The sequence below is a fragment of the Blastomyces gilchristii genome (assembly GCF_000003855.2).
Source record: "Blastomyces gilchristii SLH14081 genomic scaffold supercont1.18, whole genome shotgun sequence".
Lineage (NCBI taxonomy): Eukaryota > Fungi > Ascomycota > Eurotiomycetes > Onygenales > Ajellomycetaceae > Blastomyces > Blastomyces gilchristii.
In genome coordinates this window covers 759,261-772,137 of record NW_003101665.1, presented here as the reverse complement: position 1 = coordinate 772,137, position 12,877 = coordinate 759,261, and the positions used below count along the sequence as shown (strand labels likewise).

The following is a 12,877-nucleotide window of genomic DNA, read 5'->3' as shown; positions in this document are numbered from 1 at the left end:
GAAGACATATATTGTTACTACCTTGCTCTGCTACTTCGAAAGGAACAAGAGACGGAGTTCCTTTACGAAATCTCTTTTCTCGTCTTACCGCAGCTTCCTTGTTCCTCACCCCCCTTAATACCACTTCAACATTAAAAAATAATGGCAGTGTCAAAGTCTCCCGAGTTCGAAGCCGCCGTTGAGGCGAGCCGGAAACTGTCCACAAAGCCCAGCGATGACGACTTGTTGGAGGTTTGTTTTCTTAATTCATACGTTTGCGGTATCGGGTTTTGTTCGATGGAGAATCGTCTTCTCCCGCCCCCCGCCCCCCACCCTGGGGGAGGAAAGAGGGTGAACATAACAAAGGAGTGGAAGAGACGAGGGATGCAGGTTAATAGCGTACGACTCTTCTGGCTAACTTGTGACGTCTACCTGTTTCAAATAGCTGTACGCACTTTTCAAGCAAGGAACCCAAGAACCTCCCTTTGAAGAGGCTCCCAAGCCTGGAACTTTTGACTTTAAGGTATGTGGTTAATGAGGAGGCTGGGGTTTGGTTTTTATCTCATATACGTGCCGTGCTTTAGGTTTGGATAAAAACTAGGACAATAAAGATGCTAACAGATTCTTTCTCTTCTACCCGTCTTTCAATCTCCTAGGGCAAATACAAATACAACTCCTGGAAAAAGGTCGCTGATGAGGGCCTCTCCTCCGAAGATGCACAAAAGCAGTACGTCGAACTCATCGAGAAGCTCAAGGAGAAGTACGGATATGACGAGGGGAAGGAGCCGGAGCAGGTTGGAGGGAAGTAGACAAGAGTTATCCACTAGAAATTGATTGGATGTTTTCTAGCAACTTGCGGGACATTCTTGGGAAGCAACTACCTAGTAGACGCTATGTCATGATCCTTTCCTTAGGCGCAGAGGCAGTGACTTTCAATACTTGTTAAATGAGGCATGCGTATTCGATGTGGGATCGGGTTTCGAGAGTTGAGTTTAACAATTTTAGGTAACTTTATTGCATTACCACTACATCTTCACCCTGGTCCCTTTAGCAACATGACGTTAGTTGAAAATCCTTAACAATGATTAGGTTTCCAACGTGTTCCGGAAGCCTAATTAATATTCGCTGTCTAGTCATTGTCCTTAACCTGTGGTCTAGATATGTGGTTGGCCATGAGCTTGCTAGCACCCCTTAGGAGCGATCGTGACATATGGATTCTGTCAACCCTGTTCACTTCTGGGGAGACATGCCCTTTCGGCTGAAACAAATCTGCTCTCCTTGGGAGTGTTCATCACCTTGGCATTGAATTGAGGGTTTATTTCGTTTCACTAGCCACTACATGTGCGAAAGAGATGAGTCCAAGAGAATGAGATATTAACTTCCTGATTAGGATTTCAGGGTGAATTGCTATAGATAATAAGTTGTGGGAAGTTGGGACAAAGGCATGAGATTTCATTTCAGACGCTGGAGCTGACATATTCAGTGATCTGTTATTAATAACTTGTCAACTCAACCTCGTCCGGTGAGTCCTCATCAACGGGATCTACGGAGCACCATTATCTACGGATACTATTACTGATGGTACTCTACAATTGGTATTTGATAATAGAAAAAAAATGATATGCAGGCGCTGTAGGATGGATGCTAGGTTTTATCACTTTCCGCGTATTGGAAGCTCAGATGGGTCTGCTTATATGCTTCTATCTAATCAGAGTGCTTCAGTGAGAGACACCAGTTGCAACTGCGAGATTCTGGATAATTAATTACTAATGTTACATCCTCTATGTCGTTTGTGCGACCACTATGTCGACATTTGGCAATGGGGCATAGGATTACGGAGGCTCACAGTCTTTGCCACGTTTTTGCATATATCCCCCAGCTCTGAGAAGTGCATAAAAACACACCATATGGCTCGATTCAACCATCTCATAAATTCCTATCTCTATCTTCATAGGAATCATGGCCACTAGCAAACCCCAACGGTTCTCCGAAGCCGATAGGGCACAGGTCATTTCTGCGCTCCCTGAAGGCGACATCCCTATCACAGACCATTCAATGGATGCTGATGAACGTGTCATTGTTTCTCTAGGATATAAACAGGAGTTCAAGCGCGAGTTTTCCCTCTGGACCACTTTCTGTGTCAGTTTTTCAGTTCTTGGACTTTTGCCATCGTTTGCTAGTACGCTATGGTACGGTATGATCATCCCGATCCCATTCCCTAGTTCAGGAAGAGGATGATGCTTTAAAGCCCGGACATTTAAGGCCCATGTGTTGGTGATCTAATTAGAATTAACTGCAGGTATGGGATATGCGGGTACCGCGGGAATGGTCTGGGGCTGGCTTATCGCAATGGCTTTTATCCAATGTGTTGCCATGAGTATGGCTGAACTCTGCTCTGCAATGCCCACAAGGTAAAGTAGCTCATTCTTCAAGCTTTGCTAAGTTCAATATCAGGTTAACTAACCTTAAACTACCGCTCTAGTGGTGGCCTTTACTATGCAGCAGCAGTTCTAGCACCGCCCATGTACGGCCCTTTCGCTGCTTGGATTACAGGATGGTCCAGCTGGATAGCCCAGGTAATGGGAGCTCCATCTGTGGACTATGCCACAGCAGCCATGACTTTGGCTGCAGTCTCGATCAATAAGCCAGACTACATCCCGACGGAGTATCAAACGTTCTTACTCACGACCTTGATAATGATTTTTCATGCGGTTCTTAGTAGCATGCCGACGAAATGGATTGCCCACTTAAATTCGTACGGGTCGGTCTTCAACATCATCGCCCTTGTGATCGTCCTCATTGCCATTCCCATAGGAACGACTAACTCTCCCAGGTTTTCCTCACCCTCAGAGGTCTGGGGAAATATATACGACGGCACCTCATATCCGAAAGGCCTCTCAGTCCTAATGTCTTTCGTCAGCGTCATCTGGGCGATGTCGGGATATGATTCCCCATTCCATTTGAGCGAGGAATGTTCGAATGCGAACGTCGCATGTCCCCGCGCCATCGTAATCACTTCCAGCTTTGGTGGGCTTATGGGATGGTTCCTCCAACTTGTCGTTGCCTATACAGTTACAGATATTACAGCAGTGCTGGAATCGGACCTAGACCAGCCGTGGGCGTCGTACTTGTTCCAAGTCATGCCCCATAAACTAGCAGTTGCCATCCTCGCCCTGACAATTATCTGCTGCTTCTCAATGGGCCAGGCATGCATGATTGCCGCTTCCCGCGTTACATATGCATATGCTCGTGACGACTGCTTTCCGTTATCCAATATCTGGAAGAAAGTAAACCCGTACACCCACACACCCGTCAATGCCGTCTGGTTCAACTGTGTCATTGGGATATTATCTTGTCTGCTCATATTGGCGGGAGATATTGCCATTGGCGCTCTATTTTCTATTGGAGCCATCGCTTCATTTACCGCCTTCGCTATCCCAATTGGCATTCGAGTTCTGGTTGTGAAAGACCGTTTTCGGCCAGGACCCTGGAACCTGGGGAAATATAGCACCCCCATAGGAGCTGCGGGAGTTTTGTTTGTCATATTGATGATTCCGATTTTGTGTCTTCCGGCAACGACTGGATCGGAACTGACGTGAGTGTCTACCCTAGCTGCACATTAATTCACTTTTTCTCCCTCCATTTCCCCTTAAATTCTCCAATCCGCCTATACACACTGACCCACCTCCACTGTCACGAATCAGCCTCAAGGACATGAACTGGACCTGTATCGCATACGGTGGCCCAATGTTCCTAATAACCATCTGGTGGTTCATCGATGCGCATAAGTGGTTCAAAGGCCCTAAAGTCAACATCGAGCATCGCCCGCAGTTGCACGGGGAAGAGGAGCCCGTCGTTGCAAGTATTGTAGCCGATCTGAGGAGTACCGAGAACAAGAGCACCTCCTCTGCTTCAGGGAATGATGTTGAGAATCTTCAGGTAAAGTGATAGGCTTCGTTTCGTCTGTTCCAACAACTTGTTTCATTTATTGAAGGCATATATGGTTATTTCATACCATATGGCTATGGAAAAGGGGAGGGAGAAAATTTATGGATGGATAAAAGGATTTCGAGAGAGTTCATGGAGGTTATAGAAAGAGGGTATGTATATCTCCTCACTTTTCTTTTCCTCTCCACGCTTATGCCTCGCATCCACACGTGGGGCTGAATATCAACCTGTATTGGGGGGCGAAGGGGGGGTTCTACCTGTGTCTTTATTTTTGAAAGGATGAAGGGAGCAGCACCTCCTATATTTCGGGTCCATTGCTTTCCTCCCAAGGAAATGATTGGTTTATTTTAAATGCTCCTTCAAATCCCGCCCACCACCACTCCTTCAGAAATAATAGCGGGATAGGACATCTATACACTCAATTCACAAAGCAAAAAAAAAACAGGTGAAACAAATAGAGAAAATGCCGAATTGACCCTTTTCGATGTGCTTTTCGTAATTTCTGCGTACAAACTGGGGGAAACAAACCACCGCATAATAAATCTTCGGGTTTTGTATACTGCACTTGAAGATGAGTGGTAACTTGTAAGAAACAAAATACCAAACAAATTCAAGAAAAAAAAATTTAACTAGAACTGATATTTAATCATCACATTCCTTCTCTTCATTTTTTACTTTGGCAAGAAATCTATTCTTGCTATCTCCAATTTATATATATATATATATATTATTTTTATTTTTATTTTTATTTTTATTTTTTTTTTAAACTTGTACAGGCTATATAGTGATATTCTGAATAAATTAATTATGTGTATTATTGTTATTTTTGCCAGTTTAAAACCCTTTTCAGCAGCAACACTCTCTAATAAATACTTGCTAGAAATAATGAGTTATTGTGACAGATGTATTACTTATGAAAACAGAATTTTCTCAGTATTTATCTGAAAATTAATAGTAAAACATTATAAAAAAATCAAAACATTTACATTTCTTTAAAATTATTTAATTACTATTCAATATATATCTTTCTTAATTAAAAATCATTTAAATACATATCTGTCTTATTTTTATCATTAATATGATATTTCAACTTAGTAATTTCATTATTAATAAAATTATACAGAGTATTAATTACTATCTGATTAATATATATTAAATTTAATGAAATCTTTACTGTTTTAAATGTAAGAAATTCTGCTTCTTACAGATTCTTTACTTCTATTTTTATCTCTTATGTAATTAATAAAGTTAGTAGCTCTTGATTATATATAACTATATAAACTGAAGTTTATAATTACTATTTATAACTCAGCTTGAATATTATTATATATTTAATTTCTACATTTATTTTTCTACTATGAATACTTTTAATAATTATCAGTATATATCACATCAAACTGTAAATTTTCAAATAATTATTTATAAGTATTTATTTTTATATTTTAAGCTATTAGTTAGTAACTATCTGTTATAACTGAAAGAATTAAAAACTTATATATTTCAATCTCTGTGAACTCTACTGCAGAAACTCAGAAGTAATTAACTGAATTATAGATAACTGCTATAAAAGAAATCTTGAAGAATTTATAATTTAATTATAAAATATTATTTTCTATATTTAAAACAGAGAAACTCTCTGAATCTGTGAATAAACTAATTTTAATAAAAAGTATTTTTAAGCATTTTCTATGAAACTAACTTATTTTTTTATAAGAAATATTTACTATCTGTAAACACTCTTAAATTAAGTCTTTAAACATGATTTTTACAAATATTTATAAACTGAAATAAAACTTTCTTAAATTATGATTATTTAAAATTATTTATTGAATTATAATTTATAAAAGCTTCTGTAAATTTATTTTAAAATTAATTCACAAGTCTGACTGTGTGATATAAAAGATGAAAAAACTATTATTTATATAATAATAGATCTCTATTACACTGAAATCAAGAATTAACTAAATTATTTAAAAAATAATAATAAGAGATTCTGCTGATCAGTTCTTAAAATTTATTTAATAAGTAAATTAAGAGATTTCACAAGCTGAATAGAGAATATGTAAGAATAAGTACTCGCAGGTGATTATTTAGTCATTTACAGCTTGATATAATATATACTGATGGCTACTAGAAGGATTTTATAATAGAAAGATAAATATAGAAGTTAAATATATAATAGTATTTAAGCTAAGTTATAAATAGTAGTCACAAACTTCAGTATATATAATTGTGTATAGTTAAGAGCTACTAACTTTATTAATTATATAAGAGATAGAAATAGAGATAAAGAATCTATAAGAAGTAAGATTTCTTATATACACTTCTCTCTCTAAAGCTTTATCTGTAAAGTCTTTTATTATATAATATAGCGGAACTGAAGTAGTGACTTATCAGTAACATTATATATAGACTGACTATGTAACTGTGTCTGAAATCAGAATCAAACTTTACAGTTATTATATTGTCTAAAAGTATTACTTCTGATCATGATTTGTATTCATTACATTAATCTCAAATCATGTTATTTCAAATATTAAAGATCTCAGATTCACTTTTCAAATAAAAATCTAGTCTCAGATAAAGAATATATTTAAATTCTTAGTCATATTTTCATTCTGATCTCATTATTGAGAATAGTATTAAATGAGATTATAAAATCATTTCTCACTTACATAATATCATAACATAGTACTTATTTATTGAAAATTTAATAGAGAGTGTTATTAAATATTATTACTTTTCTAAATACAGATTATAATTTATATAATTTTAATTATGAAAAAAATATAAAATATAAAAAAAAACAAAAAACAAAAAACAAAATAAAAACAAGAAAAAATCACAATGAAAAAAAAAAGAGAAAGAAAAAAAAATAAAAGAAAAAGAAAAAAAAATAAAAGAAAAAGAAAAAAAGAAAAAATAAAAATAAAAAAAATCAATGTAATTCAGAAGAATATATAACTACTAGATAATAACACAGTTACTTCTGAACTTGCTTACAAATGTAAAGAGGCTATAGCAGTTACTAATTAATTTAGTATACTATATATAAGAAGCTGATATACATCTGTAATTATATGCTGACTTAAGCAATCTTTGAATCACATCTGATAGTATGTCTAAAAACTGATGAGAAGTGCAGACTTCTTCAGAGTGTGATAATTTCATCTATGAAGTGATTCATAGTTATCATACTAGTGTGATTATAAAAACGCCTCAAAAGATAGTGTACAAAGAAGTGTGAGAAAAGAGATGAAAGCAGTGAATCAGATTCAAAAAAGACCGCTCTCTACTCAGAAGAATAAAAGAGAGATAATCATTACTGAAGTCATACAATGATAACAGAAAACAGAAATCAGAAATCATATCACAATATAATTATATCAGAATATAATCATATAATGATATAATAATAGATATTATACAATTAATAAGAAATCACTGAAATGAACATCTTCTCTAGTTAATATAAATAACACTCTTCTCTGCTACTTGAACTGAAAGGTATACAGAATCTCTCAGAGAGTTTACTCAAAGTAGTAAGAAAAGTAGTTAAGATTACTGAATCAGAATTGAAGCTCTGTATATATATGAGAATTTTAAATAAAATTAAGATCTTGTGTATATAGTAACAGGCTAAGATAGAAGCTAAGTAATAATTGATATTCATCACAGATCAAGTATTCACTATGAAGAGCTTTACTAATACAATTATCATCATCAATAAGAATAGAGAAAATCAGATTATAGATCTGTAACAGAAGATTGAATGTTTACACAGATAGATAATTATACTGAATCTGAAGATCTTATCACAATTATTCACAACTTTCTTAGAAGTATATATATTATCTGAGATCACTGTGCAGAATGAGAATCTGAACATAAAATATATCAAGCTGAGAGATCTATCAGAATCACTAAACTTTAATAATAACTGAAAAAATAATACTGCAATCAGCTAACTAAGTCAGATATGATTATATTATCAGATTAAATATAAACTTATAAATAGACAGTTAACAGAATTCTAACAAGTCTTAAAATCTGTCACATTTCTACATAGAAAAGTAAAGTTATTATAAATAACTAATAAAAAAATAAATCTCACAGACTTAAAATAATATTCATTTTTATAAATATAAAATGAGTTTTTCAAATGAATCTTGTATAACTTTGAGAAAGTGAATATATAAGATAAGTATTATAAACACTTCACTGAGTGTAGATAAGTGAGTGATTTTATATTATACTTCTCACACTTCAGCTTACACTATCTCATATTAAATGAAGAGCTTTTAACATCTTTCTATTTATAGATCTTCATTTATAATCTTATATCTGAGTTAAGAGCAGAATGAAAATACTTAATCTCATAATCAGATATAGTGAAGAAAGTATATAACATTCTTATTATACAGAAATAAGTGAGTCAATTATAATAGAAAATACTGTAATCAAGTATATCTAGACTGACCGTGTGACCGTGTCTAGAACCAGGACCAGATTTTTTGATAGTCTCATTATCAATTCAACTGGTCTCATTACACGGTTTTAACATTAGATAGTAGTTTCATACTGTCTCAGTGAAACTTACTGTCTACTCTTATCACATTTTTCAAATGAGATCATGATTTCCACTTCTCAATTTAAATTATTTTTATTGCTTTAAATGACTTTAAATCTCATTTGAGTGTTATCAAAAAGTGTTACTTTTTAAAAAATTAAAAATAGTCTAAAAAAAACCTTAAAATGTCTAAAAATAGTAACTTTATGCTAAGAATGAGACTTAATGAGATCAAATGAGATCACTTTCTCATTTTTTTCAAGTCATGGTTTCATTTTAAGATCTGATATATAGTCACTTTGCATGTTTTTTTGATGGCTAGTCTCAGCGGGATTCACGCCAAGAAATGTATGAGATCAGATCAAATGAGATCAAATGTGAAATTCATAATTCTGACAGCCAGTCTAAGTATATCTTAGCAGAGAATAGATAATCAGACTTTTATAATATAAGTTACACACTTAGATATAATAAATCTAGATTTGAATACTATTACTAAAGTACTGAATCTTTTGAAAAAGAGATTCTCTGAATGAAAATCTTAATATTGTAAGCATTGAGCTTGCTTTAACTATAAATATCAAAATCATGATGTAAAAGATTACATACAGTATACATAATTAAAAGAAGTAAGAGAGTTAAAAAACTAGCAGAATTAGTAAGCTCAGAGACACTTACTGATATTCTATAAAAAGTCTTCAAAGTGAAAGAGATATCTGTGTTAGATGATTCTCTAAATTCTGTGAATATTAAGAGAAAGCAGGCTTCTGACTGAGACATAGATGAGAATGAAGTAGATACTTATCTCAATATCTTAAGACCTGAAATATTAATATATAGAGAGCACTTAAATAAGAATTGAGAGATAACTGTAAAAGTGTTAACAGATACAGAAGCTTCTACATAATATATTAATAATTATATAATTCAAAAACTAAAAGAGATCTGCTGAGTGAAGAATCTCTGATATATAAGATTATCTGATAACTGATATTTAGTATTATCTGTAAGAGTAAGAGTTCTCTTGTACTTCAGAGAAGAATCTTACTATATCTGAGTATAAGAGCTACAGAATATAAAATATGATCTTATTCTCAGACTTAATTGATTTCAAAGATTCAATTCACAGATTTAATAATATACATGTTATATATAATTAATTAATAGAAAGAAAATGATTCATATAATTCTATTAACTGATATGAGAAGAACATTTCATATCTCTGAGATAGAAGAGTTAAATCTGCTTATATATTAATAAGCAAAGAGAATGATTTACAAGATCTCATTCAAAAGTCTTCTGTATATCATACAGAACTCAGAAGCAGAGAAAATAAAGATAAAAGATATATAAAAGAACAAGTATATGAAGAAACTTTTAAAGAAGTATGAAAAGATCTTCTAAACAGATCTTTTATCAGAATTGCTGGTGAAATGAGAATTTATATATGAGATTAATACAGAGAATATGAAATCAGTCAATCAGAATGCATATTCTCTGTCATAAATATATCTTAAAGAACAGAAGTATCAGATCACAGACCTTCTAGAATGTGATCTTATATAACTCTTATCAAGTGCATGAGACTTCTCAGTTCTATTCATGAAAAAAACAGATGAGAAGTGATAAATATGTATTAATTATTGAGCACTTAATAAGCTTATAATCAAGAATGAATATTCACTGTCATAGATTCAATAACAGTTGAATACAGTTGAAAATACCTGATATCTATCAAAAATCAATCTTCTCTCAGAATACTAATAGATTCATGTAAATGAACTGTCAGTACTGTAAACTACATTTAATATATAATAAGAGAAGTTTGAATTTCTAGTAATATCATTAATCTGACAAATGCATCTATCATCTTTCAAATGATGATGAATATAATTCTTTATAAATAGAATGAAATCTCATATCTTGTATATCTGAAATAACATTCTAGTCTTCTCAAACTTATATAATAAATATCTGAAATATCTTGATAAAGTGCTTATAACTCTAACAGAGCATAAGCTCTATATTAAATTAATAAAGTATGTGTTTGAAATGAAAGAGTTGAAGTTTATAGAATATGTAGTAAGTGATGACTGTATACATCTCATTTTAAAGAAATTAAATGTCATAGTAAATTAATCACAGCTGAGAAATATACATTATATATAACAGTTTCTTGAATTAATTTCATATTACTGCAGATTTATCAAAAATTTCATATAAATAGCTGCATCACTCTCAGATCTCTTAAGAGAAATAAATACTAATCTATGAAAGAAGAAGTTTCAGTCAATCATCTGAAATACTGTATACAAAGAGGCTTTTCTCATACTGAGAAAATGTGTGATAATATTCTCAGTGCTTGTTCAATCAGATTGTGATAAATCTTTCTATATTAAGACAGATACATCTGAATGAGCTATCAGAGATACTCTTCTGCAGATGAGTAAGAATAACAAGCTGTATCTGATGATATACAATGATAGAAAACTATCAGACACTGAGCTCAATTATTCAGTGTATAAAAAGAAATTGCTAGTAATTAAGTATGTGCTGATGTTATAAGATAGATATATTAACAATGAGTATATAACAACAGTGATCACAGATCATGAAAGTCTTATCTATCTACAATTGATAATAAAACCTTTCAAATACTTAGTACATTGAATCTCAGAGTTCTAAGTATATAATCTTCATATCAAATACTGAAAGAGATTAGATGCTGTAATATCTGATGCAATTAGTCACAGATCTGATTTCATAAGTAAGAATTCTATAAATTAGATATAAGAGAAGTTCATGTTAAATACACTGAGAGAATACAAGAAATCAGAATGAGTGAATGTAATAATCTCTCACTTGAGAAATAATAAGATATTGAATAACAAGTATCTTACAAAAGTAGTAGAAGAGATACTTTCAAACTTCAAGCTGAGAAAATTGAAAAATGATGTTATACTTTATCATGATCTAGAATATATAGAAGCTCTTTATCTAGAACATTTATTTAGATATAACTTAATAACTCATATACACAAGGAATTCAGTTACTTAGAAAGCTCTGAACTCATGAGTGTACTCAAATCAAGAGTGTACTGACCAAGTATAATTAAGAATATTCAGATGTATACTCACAGATACCTGAATTATCAGATCACAAAAGAATCTAAGAAAGAGTTAGAATATAAGAAAGTATAATATCAGATGAAATATACAATACAATTATTTAAATAATGAGAAGTAAATCTTATAGACATATTACTGTGAACATTAAATGAAAATCATTGAATAATCACTGCTATTGACTACACTACTGACTGACCAGTCATGAAAGCAGTTTCAGAGATAATAGAGAAGATAATAATGAAGTTTCTACATAATAAGATCTATATTAACTATGAAATGCTGTGTGAGATTCTAACTGATAATGATACAAATCTCATAGAAGAAGTAGTGAGGCATTTCATAAGCTAGTTACAGACAAGACATTGTAGAACAATGTTATATTATCTGTAAATAAACAGAAAGATGAAACACTTGAATGAAATCTTAAGTAACATACTAATAAAATATCTAGTGAATAAGTCTATATGACTATGAGATGAATATCTCAGTCAGGTATTATTAGTCATATAAATTCAGCAGTATGCAGTCTTCAAGTGTTTATTATTCTATCTGTTGTATGAACTGCATTCATACATCTCAGAGAATGCTTTGAAAAAGATAAGAGAAGAAACAGTAGTTATGAATACAATAGTTGCAGATACAGCAGAAACAGCAGTTACAGACATAGTAGTAGTAGTTGCAGATGCAGCAGTCACAGACACAGAATCAAGATTGAAAGAGATCAGTCACACATGCACAAAGCTAATAAGTTACTTCTGAACTGAGCAATTCAATCAAAAAGAATACAAGACTCACTAGTTAAGAAATCAAGTCTCAAGATGAGAATATAAGTTCTTATATATAATGAGAGTTCTGAGAAGTTTCAATCTAGATAATTTGAGCTCTATAAAATACTCAAATCACATTCTCTGAGAATATACATATTGAAGGAATCAGAGAGACAGATCTTACACAACTTGATAAATAATTCATATCTTATGAAGATGAAGATGTAAGATCTGAGCAGATTATAATCATCTGCAGTACTATTATCAGTATTGAAAAAGAAGAGACTTATAATTGAAAAGTCTTATGAAGTAAGAGAAATCATAAATACTTACAAATCAGATGATCTCACTTATTTCAATCTTTTCATAATTATAAGAAAAGAATGAAAAGAAATGAAGAAATCAGATAAACATCACACTTTAATAAGTGATGAGACTGTAGTCAGTTGTATAATAACACACTGCAGATAGTAGATGCAATGT

The 12,877-nt window shown here is 32.3% G+C and overlaps 2 protein-coding genes across 2 annotated transcripts; both read left to right on the top strand.

Annotated features, from left to right (window-relative positions):
* Window positions 1–141: 141 nt before the first annotated feature.
* On the top strand, window positions 142–788 carry BDBG_07278 (diazepam-binding inhibitor (GABA receptor modulator, acyl-CoA-binding protein); the record flags this gene model as incomplete). The annotated part of the gene is made up of 3 exons (XM_031723018.1): window positions 142–231; window positions 425–502; window positions 636–788. The coding sequence occupies 3 exons, from the start codon at window positions 142–144 to the stop codon at window positions 786–788; spliced, it is 321 nt and encodes a 106-aa protein (XP_031580082.1).
* A 1,150-nt stretch (window positions 789–1,938) lies between these two features.
* Window positions 1,939–4,545, top strand: BDBG_07277 (amino acid permease; the record flags this gene model as incomplete). Its single annotated transcript, XM_002622279.2, has 4 exons — window positions 1,939–2,173; window positions 2,279–2,390; window positions 2,462–3,574; window positions 3,684–4,545. 4 exons carry the CDS (start codon window positions 1,939–1,941, stop codon window positions 3,925–3,927), a joined length of 1,704 nt encoding a protein of 567 aa, XP_002622325.1. The 3' UTR covers window positions 3,928–4,545.
* Between the last annotated feature and the right edge of the window lie 8,332 nt (window positions 4,546–12,877).